Raw genomic sequence first — 16,698 nt, forward strand, 5'->3', positions numbered from 1 at the left:
ATCTTAGCTTGTTGATTTATTCTTTTCAAGTTGATCCATGAGCTTTACAGGTAGACCCAATGAACTAAAATTTTTCCTAACATGCATACATCTCAGAGATAAAAAGAACACTTACCAGACAACTAGGTATTATTATGGCTAGCCAGTATACTAGTACTTGCTTTTGATTAATCTTATACACCTAAATTCAGCATTGCTAAACACATGGCCCAGGAAAAGTTTGTGAAATTACCAAGTATCTCAAAGCAGTAAATTATCCAATGCTAAAATAGTAAAGTATATAACTGCAGACAAAGTGAAAACAGGTAGTTTGACTAACACTTCAAACTTGCGTATCGTTCCTATTAAATATGCACCACTTGAGGTATCAAACCAAACTAGTAGCACTGATTTACAGAGACCAATAAAACAACCTTAGAATATTTCTGTCAAAAATTTTAACAGTACTTCTAAAGTAGAAAGACAAACTGCTACCACTTACAACACACACATTCCCACCACCCTTTTAAACACTTTACAATGGCAGAAAACATTCTAGGTAATTCACACATGGATCATTCCCCCAGTGTGATTTCAAGGACCTGAAACTTCTTTAGCATCAGTAGTTTCAGGAGGCTAAGCAATGCCCAGAAGTTAATGGAGCGCCTGCCATCTGCAGAATGAGAGTGGCTGCAGATCCTACAATTCAAGGCAGGTACAAGCACTGTACAAGAAGTCCCCTCCCAAGTGATACAAGAGGGCATGCTTCCCAGCAGTTGCCACATCATGAAAATGATGCATACAAACAAAACCCCAAAATAAACACTCTAAAACAGTTACTTAAATGACAGTGTAACTGAACTCAGCAGCTGGAGACACAAAGCAAGTAGCAAATGATGTATCCCTCACTTGCAATAGTCCTGAACTATATTCTTATTAGCAAGCTCCACATCACACCTAGCAACCCAATTTGGGAAGCTAGGGATTCATGTTTCAGCAAGTAAATAAATATAGCAGAGATAATAAAAGCAGAGAGGACCACCAACAACCCCTATGCAGATCAGGCTTTAAGTATTAAGCACACTTTCTACCACTGATTTAATGATACATCATCTAATTCACTGAATATGAATAATACTATCTCAGCTATTTAGGCTTATTAGATCTGTTCTCAGGAGTTTTTCTGCCAAACTATTTAGATTGACTTAAAGTCATGTTTTTTGCACAAGAAATAGAAGACAGCAAGAGGAAGCTTCACCAGGACATGCTGGGCAATTTAATTCAACAATAAGGCTGCAGTATTTTATTTCATACAATTCACTGAAAACCGTTTGTGTAGTACTGCACAGATTTAAATAGATCAAAAAAATACACTGATGGTATGAAAATAAAAGGGAGTTGATACCCTGTACTTCAGAGGATAAACTGTAGAGCTGAAATAATTCTTACAGTCTGATGCTTAAGAGAAGGAAAGTATTCTAGAGAAAACATGGTCACTAATACAAAAAAAGGCACAGCTTGGTATTTTCCAACTGAGAAACATTAAATCAAACTATATGTTTTCATCCTACCACAAAGCAAAGCTTTTTTACCTCAACAGTCAAATTTTTCCTGTCTTTTGCTCCATGAACATTCAATTTATCCCCCCAGCTCCAAGCAGACACAATTTATGATAATGTTGTTCTAAGGAACTGGAGAAGTACTAGATGCCAATAAAGATAACAGATCAAATGAAAGATAACGCCTAAGTATTGTGTCTGTAGAGATAAATAAGCCTGCTCACTTCTTTTATTTGTACTGTTACCTCAACCAATCCCACTACAATAATCAAGACAAGCAAAGGCTCAGGAAACAGATCTGAAAACAAAAGGCTCATGTCTCACAAAAACATGTCTCACAGCCAAACTTGTATGGGTACAAATGCACCACAAATGCACCTTTTGAGACTTTTTTATGTACTCACGAGAAGATGAAACCCAGGAGACGAACAGGCAGGGTGTTCAAGGAATCCAAACACCAGTACCAAAATCGGAACAACACATGCACAGGCATCCCTACTTCCAGTCATACAAGACATCGGGAGAAAACAACACCAGCCAGAAGGAAGTAACACGTGGGCAAAAATCGCCAGTAAGGACCTACGCTGGGACAGAAACTAACTCCGTGCCACCCACCACCGAGGGACCAGAAGGAGTCGGGACCCAGACCCACGGCCGGACCAAGCTCTGCGGTCACAGGCAACGGGGAGTGGACATCCCCGCGGCAGCAAGTGCGCGAAGGGGCAGAGAGGAGCCCCTCCCGACCCCGGTCAGCCCTACAAGCGGCGGGAGGGAGCCCCGGCAGCCCACCACCGCACTGGCGACCGCTTTTGTTCTCCACCGAGACCGGCACAGACCCACCGCCTGCGCCCGCTCCGGGCCGCCTCCAAGCGCTCATCCCAGGGGAGACCCCACTACCTCTTTTCGGCCTGGGGAAGCTCTCGTGCAGGTGAAAGATGACTTTCTCCACAAAGTGCTGAATGTTGCTGTGCTCAGGCCCTCTGACAAACACCATCCAGTCGTGGGTGAAGCCCTCCACTGTGGGTTTCTTCCTGACCTGGGCTCGGTGCCCCAGCTCCAGCTTCACCTGGACGGCACACTGCGGGGGAAGAGGCGGGGAGCGGCCGGTGAGCGCCCCAACAAGTGGAGATGGGGTTGTCGGCCGGAGAGAACCGGACCCACCGCGGGCAGTACGGGACATACGGACACAGCCGTACCATAAACACGGCAGAAAGGATTTGGATGGGGGAGAGGTGGCAAAACCAGCAAGGCTTTGCCAACAAAAAAACGGCGTAGGACAACCCTCGGTGTCACCGGGAGAGCGCGGGGAGGCGATCCGGAGCCCGCTGTCAGGGACGCTCCGTCCTGCCCTCGGCGCCTCCGCGCTCACTGCCCGCGCTGCGGCGGCAGGACCACGGCTCCCTCCAAGTGCGTGCGCGCGCCGCGCCGCCGGGAGCAGCGGGAGGCAGGGGAAGCCGCATACGAAGATAAATTCCCGGTCACGCCAGCACCTTCCCGCCGGGCAGCGCGGGGCGGAGGACTGGAGGAGACCCGCGCTACTCACTCACCGAGCCGGCCATGCCTGGGGCGCCGCTGTCGCCGGGGCGCTCGCTGCCGTCCCCCACCCCCACCGCACAGCCCTAATTCATGAGGACGTGGAGGAGATGGCGGGCGCGCAGAGAAGCGGCGAGCGAGCGGCAGGCATCCTCTGTTTTGCTGCTCCGGCCGGCTGCGGCGGCTGCCGGCTCTGGCTCGAGGCTCCGGCTCCCCGCGCTCCAGCTCCCCGCACTCCCCGCCCGCGGCAGCCCCAGCGCTCGCCTCAGCCCCGCCGGCCAGCGCAGCGCCCGCCGCGCATGCGCACCAGGTTCCTGCCTGACACAGTGAGGGACGCAGTAGTAAGTACCGGGGGAGGCACCGGCCCCGCGCGACAGCCAATGGTGAGCAAGCTCCTCCGCGAGGCCCCGCCCCCCCCCCGCCCGCCCTTAAAGTAACAGGTTGTGGACCGCTGGCGCCCGCGGCGGTGCCTCGCGCCGCGCTGCTGCTGGCCGCAGCTCGCGGCGCCGGGCCCTGGCGGCAGCTCCGCCATGGCCGCTGCCCTCGGTCCGTACCAACAAACCTCTCCGAAAAGCCCCCCGTGAACCCCCTTGCACAAACAAAGAGAGGAGGACAGCAAGGGAATGCCCGACTTGCACAGGGTCGACAGGTGATGCTGGGCACGCAGCAGGCAGGAGATAACAAACCGGTTCTTCAACGCGTTTGTAGCGCCAGCTGCTATTTCCACCTGTAACGGGCTGTCTCCTAAAACACGGTTACTGCCTCAAACATTTCCTTATCTCGTCCGTATAGATAACGTGGGGATTCCTGCCACGGGAATATGCCACTGTGGAGATGGAGTGACTTACTGTGAATGCCTAAATCACGGTGCTGACGTTCGCGAGATGAGTATTTTCCAGCAGCCAAAAAATCGTCAAAAATTGCCGGTAGTAACTTTTAGCACGTCTAAAACTGATTTAGTCCTTTCGGTTACTGTATTTTGACAGTCTTTGCAATGGCAGTGATAGCCCAGTGACTGGACACAGCAGAGCAATGCTTCCCGCGAGCAGATGCCGCACACCCATGGAGCACCCTTCCTGGGCATCCCAGGTGTCACCAAGAGATGGCGCGCCGAGTCCTCGAGCTAATATCCTCATTTGACCTTTCCGGAAGACCACGATTTCTATCTTCGTTTCGGAAATGAGCACACATTGTCCAAAGTTGAGCATGATTTAATAATTCCTTCGAAACTACTGAGCTGCATCTTCCTTTTCTTAAAGATGTTGTAAGCCCTAATTAATAAAATCAGTACTGAGAATTGAAAAGGATGAATACAATTTGTAAAAAACACACAAGTTACAACGTGACTTGAAATGTATATGAATATTCATGTATATGAATATCCATGTTTTAAAATCCTGATGTGTATACCTGAAACTTCACATATCTTCTAATAACCTTGCATTAGGCAAGCCAGCAAATATAAGAACTCCTGCTGAGTCCATAAACGCACCAAAGTTGGTTCTGGCAAGCTTAGAACTTTGTTCTTGAGTAAGGACTGTGTGCAAGGGCAGAAAAGCTGGACCACCACAGAGCTTAATGTAGTGTGCTTCCAAGTGTCAGGACATATCTGAACAGAGCATCATCTTCCTAGCTTGGGATGCTACTGGAAGGAATGGAGCTGGATTGTTCCCTGGAGTCCTTCTATACTGACTAATTTCTTATGTATTTGGACAAAATAATTTGTCCTTTTGAGTTAAAATGGGAGTGAATCACTACAAGCTGTTTTCCTATAACACATACCAGTGTCACAGTGAAAATGCTTCTATTACCTAACTTCATTCATTCTAAGTATCTTTTTAGCTAACTTAACTGAGACCACTCAGTTGACTAATCATTACCCAGAAACATTTGCTGATTCATGCTCAAATTTGGAAAAGAAAAGGAAGTTTTTTACTGTTAGTCAGTTGTGAAGCAATGTTGATTTTTAAACAACAAAAAAACCCAAATGCAGCATTTGTATTCAAGCTGAAGGGGTTGAGATGCAATTACAGCTGTGATTTAAAAATATAAAAATTTCATTAATTCCAAATATAATCTTTGGCTGACAGGAGTGGAATCAAAGAACAATCTCGAGCTGTTAAGTGACAAACTGGTGCAACTGTTGACTTAATTTTGGATTAACAGTTAAAATAAACATTCTTTGATCTCATTATAGCAGATGGATGTAATTATGTGCATATGAATGTGCAAAGACACTAGCTTAAAGAACTGCACAGTTATAAAGGTGAAGGCAATTTTCTACAAGTACTGCTTAAACAAGGTTTACCAGGGAATAATTGCTCAGCTGCTGGAAAATAAGAGACATTTAAGTTATGTTCTTAGAGGTGTTTAACAGCCTGAATGTTCATGTAATCAGCTCCTGCAATGCTAAAAATGCTTGCACTTTTTATGTGTGCCTGAAATAACTGATACAATTGTAGGCTTCCTGAAAGGCACCTGAAAGTTCCTGTGTTCAGATGTCTTGAGTCACACCTGCATCAAGCTGTGACACATGATGCATAGATCCCAGATCCCTGACTTACATGGAACACAAGTCAACATTTCTGCTCAGTATACTGCTGTGTATAGAGTGTAGGTGTGTTAGTGCAGCACTACATCTAACCTAACAGGAGCTGTATTTCATAGCTGTACTGTTGTGATTCCACACACAACTGAAAGGAATTGCTGCCTTTCTTTATTGTTTTCTTACACAAAGCAGATATGTCTTATGCCACAAAAAAGAAGACTCTGTTTCCCAGCTCATTTGGATACATTTGTCTTCAATATTTTAAACACAGATGTTTTAAATTTCTGTTTGAAGTTTAAATTTTGTGACCCAAGTCTGACTGACTCTTAAATAGGCCTTGTTTTCAAATATTTCAAAATACGCAATGAACTGAAAAAGTTGATATTACTGGCTATAAGTGAAACCACTGTGCATTTTAAATGTATCATCAGTATGAATTTCTCTATATTTGAGATTTTTTTCTTATGCAGAAAATATAAAAAAATCATAGTCAATCTTGATCCAAGCCAGATATTGATTACAATGGCCTGAACCAGAGCCAAAAAGTTAAAATAAGCCTACAGCTGATCGTACACATGCAACAAGGAGTATGTCTAAGTTTCTTTGTAATGCCACTCTGGCTGCCAGGATCTAATGGCAGAATGCTATGTTTGGATTGGCTTTCTTTGGTTAGCTACATAGGATGAACAAATGCCAAGCAGCCTGAGTCCAATGTGCCTGTTTTCGGGTTTTATTGGCTTGTTAATTTCTAACCACAAATCAAATTGAAAATAAGCACTTTAGATAGAAACATATAAACCCTCTTACCAATAGGAAATATCTCAAAGACCAAGGGCTGCATGATTTAGAACACAATATAAAGCAGTTTATAATTCACCACTGGTCACCTCAAAGGAACATAGTAATAACAACAGAAAAGAAATGCAAAAAGGGACCTTGGCTATGTGCAATATTACACTATAGAAGGTAATTTTTTTTTTTGTGGTCTCTAGGGACACATAAGGAAATTCATTGAAAGTGGAAAATCCTTCATGAAAGACCTAAAAGGAAGTGTTTAGGGGTTTATTTCCTCACAATAGTGGTGCTCCTAGAGGAAATGCTGCTATTAGAGAAATAAAGTCAAATTCTCTATTCTGTTTACAGTTGTGTAATGACTAAGTTCAAAGAACTTGTTTTGGATTTCCCCAGCCATAGCCAGGACAGTCTGATCACATGTGCAAGGGAGATATTAGGGAGTAACTTCACTGAAATCAGTGTTCTCAATTTCTGGCCTGACAGGAAATCACCCCATTAGCAATCAGTCAAGTATAAAGCAATTATGTGACCATCTTCACTTTGTGTCAGGTTCTTGTGGTGGCAGCAAGCTCAATTTGAATCCAAGTCATGGCACCAAAAACACTGTCATGGATTGACCCTGTCTGTATGCCAGGCACTCACCAGCTTCTCTCTCTCACTTTCCTCTGCAGCTGGACAGGGGAGAGAAAATACAACAAAGGGTTCATAGGTTGAGATAGGGATAGAGAGTGACTACTCATGAAATATTGTTATGAATGAAACAGGCTTGAATTAGAGATATTAACTGAATTTATTACTAACAAAATCAGAGCAGGATAATGAGAAGTAAAGTAAGACCTTAAAAACATGTTATTTCCACTCCTCCCTCCTTCCCAGCTCTACCTGCTTCCCCCCAGCAGCGCATGGAGACAGGGAGTGGGGGTTATGGTCAGTTCATCACACGTTCTTTCTCCCACTGCTCAGGCAGGGACTCCTTCCCTTGTTCCAGTGTGGGGTGTCTCCCACGGGAGACAGTGCTCCATGAACTTCTCCAGTGTGAAAAGTCCATGGGTAAGTGGGACTTACCCATCCCATGGCTAAGTCCTCCACAGACTGATGCAGCATGGGTCACTCTTCCACAGCGTAGAGTCCTTCAAGGAAAGGCTGCTCCAGCCTGGGTCCCCCATGGATCACAGGAAATCTGCTCCCAGGAAATCTGCTCTGGTGTGGGCTCCTCTCTCCCCCGGTCTGCAGGTCCCTGCCAGGAGCCTGCTCCAGCACAGGCTTCCCACAGGGCTCCAGCCTCCTGTCAGGCACCCCCTGCTCAGGTGTGGGTCTCCTGCACAGGCTTTAGGTGGATCTCTGCATCCCTGTGATCCTCCATAGGCCACAGCTGCTTCACCATGGTCTGCACCACGGGCTGCAGGGGAATCTCAGCTCCAGCACCTGCTGCAGCACCTCCTGCCCCTCCTTCTGCACTGACCTTGGTGTCTGCAGAGTTGTTCCTCTCACAAGTTCTCACTTGTGAGAACTTGTGAGAGGAACTCACAGCTCTTCCCTGGCTGCAGATATATCTGCACAATGACTTCTCTTTTCCTTCTTAAATATGTTATCACAGAGATATTACCATCATTTCTAATCAGCCTGATCTTGGCCAGTGTCATGTCCATCTTGGAGCTTGCTGGCTTTGGCTCTGCCAAACATGGAGGAAGTTTCCAGGAGTTTCTCACAAGAGCAATCCCTGTAGCCCCCACCACCAAAACCTGGCCATGCAAACCCAGTGTACTACTATTAGTTACCATTAGTTAACACTATAAGTTAACTATTATCTAATTCAGGAATTTATGCATAAGATGACCACCATGTCTTGGTCATGGAATACTTGTTATTCTATAGCTTCATTACAAGAGTATCAGAAAGGTACAAGACTACACTATCCTCACACTTTCATTGTGAGAGCCATAAACTAGCCAAATCTTCTTTATTCCCAGTATCACTATAAACGAGTGAGAATCTGAAATGGCTCAACATTACCTTGGTGAAAAACTTCTAGTGAAAACCAGATTTTTAAATCAGTGATAAGTACTCATATGGCCACTGGGTCTTAGCTGTCCTCATCTTTAATGAATCCATGATTATGCCCTCACTGATTCAGAAATTAGTTTTACTACAACTTTATGGATGGCAAATTGAAATAAAGAGACTATCTAAATTATTTTACTAGGGAAAAAAACAGATAAGGCATAAAGGTTGAAAGCAGTTAAACACAGTGAGAAGAAAGTTTGGCCCTGAAAAAAAATAGAAAAAAAAAAAGAAATAAAAAAAAGCATGTAAGCAAAAGGAGTATTGGAGAACAGAGAAACTGCAGTACACAGCTAGTTCAACAATCAATGAAAAATTATTTTACAGAGGTGGCATTTGAGAGGACATTGCAAAATTTAAGGAATATATTACATATATATATTTTCAGAAGTCTGAAATATAAAATATATTTTCAGAAGTCTGGCCTTAGGAGCTTGATAGGCACATTTCAGAAATCTAAACAAAAATCATATGAATCAGAAATAGCAACTTTCACATATGAGAAAGCTGTCAAGCATGATTGCTCAACATGCAGGAGTCAGACAGTAATCACAGCATAGTGAGGAAGCCAGAAGTAATTTTTATGATTGTAGAGGGGAACAAAATAGAACTGAGATGGCTGGACATGTTTTGCCAGCTGCTACAAGGAGATTGATGAATCTGCAGCCTGTATATTCTGACTTGCCATTCAGGATTCAGATGCCCTTCCATATAAGCTCTGTGTGGTCCACTGAATTCAACAGATTTTACTAGTAAGCAGGTGTACTTCATTTACACTTCTCCTAACGACAGGCACCCCTCAATGAACAATGAATTTCCTATCAGAATATTTTTCATCACCACATGTCATCAATTCCAGACACTTTTACATATATATTTACAATTTCCAATAGAAACTTCCCAGCTTTCCAAAATATACAAATGCAAAAAGCATGCTATCCTGATTGACTGCAATTTGCACCTTTCAATGCTCTGCTGCCTCACCTATTCTCCATTTATCTGTTCTTCAGACAGCAGATTTTAAACTAACCAAAACTATACATTTTATCTGCTTCAGACTGCAAATACATACAAATATGTGTGTGTGCATGTGTAGAAAATAGATATTATATATATATACACATATATATATGTGTGTATATATATATATATATATATATATATATATATATAAACATATATATATATATATATATATATATATATATATATATATATATATATATATATATATATATATATATATATATATATATATATATATATATATATATATATATATATATATATATATATATATATATATATATATATATATATATATATATATATATATATATATATATATATATATATATATATATATATATATATATATATATATATATATATATATATATATATATATATATATATATATATATATATATATATATATATATATATATATATATATATATATATATATATATATATATATATATATATATATATATATATATATATATATATATATATATATATATATATATATATATATATATATATATATATATATATATATATATATATATATATATATATATATATATATATATATATATATATATATATATATATATATATATATATATATATAAACATAGAGCCAAAGCAATAGTTTCCCATCACATCATTCATCAATGTTCTGCCCTTGCATCCCCACCTCAAGGAAGTCCTTGAGAGACTAGGGTAAAAAGGTGCAATGATTCTTAAGAAAATGGATGCCAGGAGTCTTGCAAGTCTTTCAGGGGGGTTCTAGAAAGAGTTACATTCTCCCCTCATGCTCGTTGTCTCCAGGCTAAACAACCCCAGCTCCCTCAAGTGCTACTTGCATATTTTGTCCTCCAGATGCTCCACCAGCTTTGCTCTCCTTCTCCAGATACATGCTGTGGCATAATGTCTGTTCTGTAAGGAAGGAGGGGCCCAAAACTGAACACAGGATTCAAGGTGCAGCCTCAGCAGTAAGGGGATGATCACGTCCCTGGTCTTGCTAAAGTCACATCACAACTTGCAAACACACACTGAGTAAATTTAAACAAATGAATAGTCTTGTAATCTCTGTGACAACAATTGGAATACTCATATATTTTAGTCACTCCTGAGCAGTCTTTTTGTAGTTTTGTGACATTAGCTAATGTTCATTTAAAGAAAAAAAAGTGGAAGCATAAAACAATCTAAATCACATCCTTAACTTCATTCCTTGAATCCTCCTTAGGTTTCACTGTGCTGCACCATGTAAATGAAAGCAGAATGCAGTTTGTTTTTTTGGAGTCTAGTGAGGCTCAGCTTCTATCACTCGTCCTTGGCTGTTAACAGTGTATCTCATTCATTGTTGCCCATGAGAGTATGAAGATTAACCACCTACAAAGTTACATCTGGATTGTGCAAAAGAACAACAGTTACATCTGCCTTAAGTTTACTCGAAATGTTCATCACCTGCTCATGCTAGTGAAGTTTGGCCCCACTGCACCTTTTCTAAGTTATATTATCCAGCACTAGAAGGATCCATTTGTACTCATGTGCACATGGTGGCAATAAGGTTTTTAAAGTATTTCTGCCTTGTGTGGGACATAAATTTCTTACAGTGTATTCCACAACAAGGGGGTGACTTCTTTCTAATATCATAATTGTTGTTGCCACTGATTTAATAAAATCAGGTTTAGTTGTACAGAGTAGTATGAAACCAGTCTCTGGTGAGGTCCAAATTTCAGTGTTATCACTCCACTAGCTACTCATTTTCATTCATGAACATATAAATTAAAGGGCTTTGTAGGATCCATGAGCCTGAGAGTGAGAACTGATGCCAAAAATTCTTCTGTCTCTTTGAAAACTCTGCCACTCGATACAATCAATGGGAAACTGAAACAGTTTCCAACAGTGCTAGCAAATGTCTTTGCCAGAAATATGCCTCAAATTTCCTACACTACCCTTCAGTAAAGCAAGTGCTGTACAGACAGTCAGAAATGCCAGGGGCTTTGCTTGCACTAATACAAAGGGAGTTTTTATCTATGAACTCCTACAGGATAAACTTCAGTGTGGCATTTCAAGCCTAATCTTGTGAGTTAAAGAGTTCTCCCTGGCAAGAGTTAAGCAATTTCCACTCTTATTCATCTCAATACCCTGTGAGGATACAAATCAGAGACTTTTTTCTGTCCTCACATTGGATTTGCATTGAAGTCCTCAGAAGCTCTGCCTGGGTAGGGTGATGGCCCTCCATAGCTGACTACTGTTTGGAACAAAAGCAGCTACATTGAAAGTTGAATACAGTTAGATGAGCCTTCTTAGTTATAATGGCTAAAGACTTAGCTGACTAGGCAGGTCCATTTGCTAAAACTGTATTTAATTATCAGGCTCAAGAGATTTAAAATAAATATATTTCAATAGTGGCAGGCTTTGATGCTATTGATTTCTGCAATATATTCTTAACTGGAACTTTTGTTATTCCTCTGCTTCATGATTAAAGCCAGAATTGCTTTCTGGTTTGGACAAAATTCCATGTAAGAAATGAGATATGCAGATTAGGCCATAATCAGTGCTATTACTGTATGATTTTCATTTGCATAGTAACCTTTACTGGGAGACCTCACAGCGCATTACAAATGCTGCTAAGAGAACCTTCTGGCATTTCTTGAAGAGCATTACCATGCATAACCCCTCATGGGATTAGATTGTCCCATAATAAAACTACTTAGAATATCATAGAAAAGGTGTAACTGGAGACAAGGACTCCTGCCTACTTCTTTTCCTGGAAGAAAATTCACAAGCCAGAGAACAGGGCAGTTTTCACAGATTTGCTGATCTTTTCAAGGACTCCTGACACACAAACTGGAGTGTGGAAATGCTATTTGGTAGCCCAATACAAGTTAACTGAATTCTATTTTTATTATTTTTTGTATAACAAATAGGCCACATTAAGACCAGCAGGAAATTGTGTTGGAGACTCATCCCAAAGGCTTCAAATTTCTTTCAAAAGGAAAAACCGATTTCAAAAATTTTCTAGGGAAATAATTTTCCAGCATAGTCTGTAGCACATAGGAACTGCTCTGAATCAAACCCAGTAATAACCTTGACACTGCTGCTACCTTCAGAACCTCCAAGTATTTCTCCTACTTTAATGGAAGACCTTGAAAGCTGGGGACACCACTTCAGCCCACTACAGAAAACATATCTCAGTTTCACAGCCAAGCTCTATAAGCCTTGCAAATTGAAAGGCAATCAAAAGCAGTAGCTGCAAATTTAAGTATGTCCTTTAAGAGATATCTTCTGCTTTTTTCCTGCTTTTGAGATATCAGCATAGAAAAATATGTTATTAAAACAGATTGAGACCATAGGACAGTAAATGATTTCACAAAGATGAGATGGCTTCCTTTTGTCTCAAGACACAGCTGAGCCTCTGGAGCTACCAAGAGCCTTTGTGAGAGCATTCCTGTTACATACACTCAGTGCTCTCACACTTCAACGTCCTTAGATGACCTGCATGAAACTCAGGGCTTAGAAACAGTGCTAGCAATTACACCTCACAGTCAAGTAATCCATAGAAAGGATGCGATACTCCTGATATTCTCACACCAAGCATGAAACCTCTGGTGAGCTGCTTGTCAAAGCAAGATTCTTCACAGTATCAACACACTCAGAATGGTCTGCACCAAAAGAAATTACTATGTGCTCCTTTAATGTCAGGAGATCTTATTGCAGTTTGCACCAAATTGAAAGCCATTTTGGCAAATCCTCATTTGGGCAGTAGCAGACTTGGAATTGTACTCGGAACTAAGGCTCCCATGTCTAGGGCACAACATGGAGAAGTATCCCTGGATGAGATGCCACTGAGATAAATTTCACCTGTCAAGCAAGCTTTGCAACCTGGCAATTCTAAAATGAAAAGTTCTGTACAGGCAGTCAGAAATGCCAGAGGCATTGCTTGCACTAATACAAAGGGAGTTTTTATCTATGAACTCCTACAGGATAAACTTCAGTGTGGCATTTCAAGCCTAATCTTGTGAGTTAAAGAGTTCTCCCTGGCAAGAGTTAAGCAATTTCCACTCTTATTCATCTCCTCTCAATACCCTGTGAGGATACAAATCAGGGACTTTTTTCTCAGTTCTGCCCTCACACTGGATTTGCATCAAAGTCCATGGAAGCTCTGCATGGGTGGGGTGATGGCCCCTCATAGCTGACTACTAATCACAAAATGTCAACAAACCAACCTGTCAATAGCGAGATGTTCTTAGATGAAGCAGAAAGCATGGAATGGGAAGAGAAGGCTGAACACTCCCTTTGGATTCATGTCACCACCTATGGTCACCTAGAGATGGACTGAAATACATCCTTGTGAAAGCTCCTACAGGTCCTTTTTTCTCATGATACTTCAGCATCAGGCAGACATGGGAGCCCATCTTGGCCAGAATGTACTGAGCAAAAGCCATGTCACAAATACTTGTATGTACTGCTTGAAAACAGTTGCTGCAGAGAAGTCATGGGTAAAGCAAGCAGTCCACACGTTCTCTGGGATCTGACTGATTTTCCCTTTGTATTGTACACTTGTAGGCAGCTCAAGAGAATACAGTGAGTCACTTCTGGGCTTTTAGTGCCTCTTGGAAGTGGGAGTGCATGTGTTTCCACCAATTCAATGCAGGCAGTGGAAGGGCTCTTTGGATACCACAAACTGCCTACAGCTTTAGCTGGTGAAACTGAAAACAGTGTATTCCTGATCTTTTTAAATTAAAAAACTGAAGAAATACTAGACAGACTTATCTACATTTCCTTTTGTTTCTTATTTGTCAGCATTCCACTACTTTCAGTTCAAACCAACTCAGAGAAGATAACCTTGAGAGAGAATAATCTAACCTTAGAGAACAACCCAACCATTTTAAAACAAATTCCTTTTAAAATATTTCTGATTTTTTTCAAAGATATTTTCACTGAGAGGCATTTTTATACATGCCTCGCAGAAGGTGTGTGTTGCTTTGATGTTAGGGAACAGAAGTGCTGTTTTGTATTAAACTAACAACCTTAACTGAGAATACAGAATATATATACAGATGTGTGGTTACCAGTTAGTAGCACCGCAGTTACCAAAATACATCAGAACTGGGTTTAAACTCTTCTTTTGTCTTTGACAGAGCTGCACCCTCGATATTCTTAGAGGTGTTTTCCAACCAAAGTGATTCTATGATTACGCGGCAACCTGCAGCAACCAGAACATCATTTATTCTTCACGTCCAGGGTCATCCCGATGTGCCTGCAACTTGCTGATGACTGCCTGCCAAAGCATTTAGGAGGCTGACGACAGTCACCCTGCAGTAATTTTGAAGCCGATAAACAGCTGTGTATCAGCACCGCGTCCTACTCCTTCCCCGCGCCACCGCGCACCGCAGCCCCTCACACCCCGCCGCCGCTGCGCCTGCGCCAGGCGCTGCGCATGCGCGCTGCGCGAGGCCGGTTGACGGGCGGCGGCGCGGCCGTGCGGGAGGCGCAGCGAGCCCGGCCCAGCCCGGCCCGGCCGAGGTGAGGGGCCCCGGCGAGCGCGGGGCGGGCGGCGGGAGCGATCCGCGGCGTCAGGACGGCAGCGAAGTAAAGGCAGCTGCCGCTGCTGCCCTGTGTGAGGGGGTGTTGGTTGTTTTGCGTTTTTGTTTAAAGCTGGTCGCTCTGAGACGTTTGCCTATGTCGCACGCAAGCCGTAAGAGTGTGTGCAGGTGTTCTCACTCCTGGCCTGGTAGGAACACCAGTTTGAATCGAGAGCCTTTAAAAAGGAGCCAAAGGCTCTGACACCACATGCGAGAAATGTGGTCTCGGTGCTCCCTGCGCTCTTTTTCTGTTACGTGGCTTAATTTACCTTGACAGAGGTTCTTCTGGAGAACTGGACCAGATCCAAAAGTGTAATGCAGTGACAGCCTCTCTGTGGTTCACTTGAATTAGCAATGCTTGTCCCTCTTAGTGTTAGGATGCTTTATTAGATTTGCATGGCAAGGATGTCATAGCAGAAAGGTTACAGGGGTGGCCTCTGGGGGAGGCTGCCAAAACCTTTCCTCATGTCTGACAGAGCCAATGCCAGCTGGCTCCAAATGGACCTGGCCACTGGCCGGGGCCATGCCCATCAGTGATGGTGGCAGCACCTCGGGGATAACAAGTTTAAGAAGGTGAAAAACTGCCACACAACAGCAGCCCAAGGAGAGAAGTGAGAACATGAGAGAAACAGTTCTGCAGACAGCAAGGTGCAGAAGGCAGGAGAGGAGACGCTCCAGATGCTGGAGCAGAGATTGCTCTGCAGCCCATAGTGAAGACCATGGTAAAGTAGCCCGTGTGTGTTGCAGCCCATGGAAGTCCATGGTGAAGCAGGTGTTCACCTGCAGCCAGTGGAGAACCCCATGCTAGACTGGTTGGATGCCCAAAGGAGGCTGTGACTCCATGGAGAGGAGACCATGCTGGAACAGGCTTCTGAAAGGACCAGTGGGACCATGGAGACAGGAACCCGTGCTGAAATAGGTTTTCTGGCAAGACTTAGGATCCACAATTGAGCAGTCTGTTCCTGAACAGCTGTACCCCATAGAAGGACCCATGCTGGAGCAGTTAATGAAGAACAGCAGACTGTGGTTGGGATCCCATGCTGCAGCTGGGAAAAGTGTGACTGCGACCTCATTTCCTGATCCCCTACTCCATTTATGGGGAAGAAGTAGAGAAGTTGGTAGTGAGTGAAGTTGACCCCAGAAGGAAGGAAAGGGGAATGTGTTCCGAAATATTTTTCTATTTCCTACTATTCTATTCAGTTTTCATTGGTAAAAATAAATTTCGTTGGCTTGAGTCAGTTTTCCCTATAACAGTAATTGCTGAGTGATCTTCCTGTCATGTCATAAGCCCTTAATCCTATTTTCACCCCTTTTCCAGATGAGGGGCAGTGACAGAACAACTTTTTGGCTAGCTTGCAGTAAGTCAAGCTTAAGGCTACACAGATGCTTATCACTTACATTGACTAAGTTGGGTAAGCAAGCCGAGGTCCCTTTCCAATACCTTGTTTTTTCTTTCTTTATCTTGCGTGTCTGTGTGGATGGTTTTGGAGTGGATAGTTTTTTATGTGTGTGGTTAATGATGTATCATAGAATGTCCTGAGGTGGAAGGGACCCACAGTTACAGAATTGTGGAGGTTGGAAAAGATGTTCAAGATCAAGTCCAGCATTTAACTGAAAA

General features: G+C 42.7%; 2 protein-coding genes across 4 annotated transcripts in view; one reads left to right on the top strand and one right to left on the bottom strand.

The window, feature by feature from the left end:
* Positions 1 to 3,348, bottom strand: part of MLLT3 (MLLT3 super elongation complex subunit) — a 119,519-nt gene extending 116,171 nt beyond the window's left edge. For both annotated transcript variants that reach the window (XM_041399097.1, XM_041399096.1), the window contains exons 1-2: positions 3,086 to 3,348; positions 2,436 to 2,616 (exon numbers count right to left, since the gene is read on the bottom strand). In XM_041399097.1, coding sequence (XP_041255031.1) covers positions 2,436 to 2,616; positions 3,086 to 3,097 — 193 coding nt within the window. In that variant the 5' untranslated portion in view covers positions 3,098 to 3,348. The remainder of the gene's footprint in view (positions 1 to 2,435; positions 2,617 to 3,085) is intronic.
* Positions 3,349 to 14,960: 11,612 nt separating this feature from the next.
* Positions 14,961 to 16,698, top strand: part of FOCAD (focadhesin) — a 92,795-nt gene continuing 91,057 nt past the window's right edge. For both annotated transcript variants that reach the window (XM_041399094.1, XM_041399095.1), the window contains exon 1: positions 14,961 to 15,021. The gene's annotated coding sequence lies outside the window, so the exon portion shown is untranslated. The remainder of the gene's footprint in view (positions 15,022 to 16,698) is intronic.

The sequence above is a fragment of the Onychostruthus taczanowskii genome, unplaced genomic scaffold (assembly GCF_017590055.1).
Source record: "Onychostruthus taczanowskii isolate IOZ18803 unplaced genomic scaffold, ASM1759005v1 scaffold154, whole genome shotgun sequence".
NCBI classification, from domain to species: Eukaryota; Metazoa; Chordata; class Aves; order Passeriformes; family Passeridae; genus Onychostruthus; species Onychostruthus taczanowskii.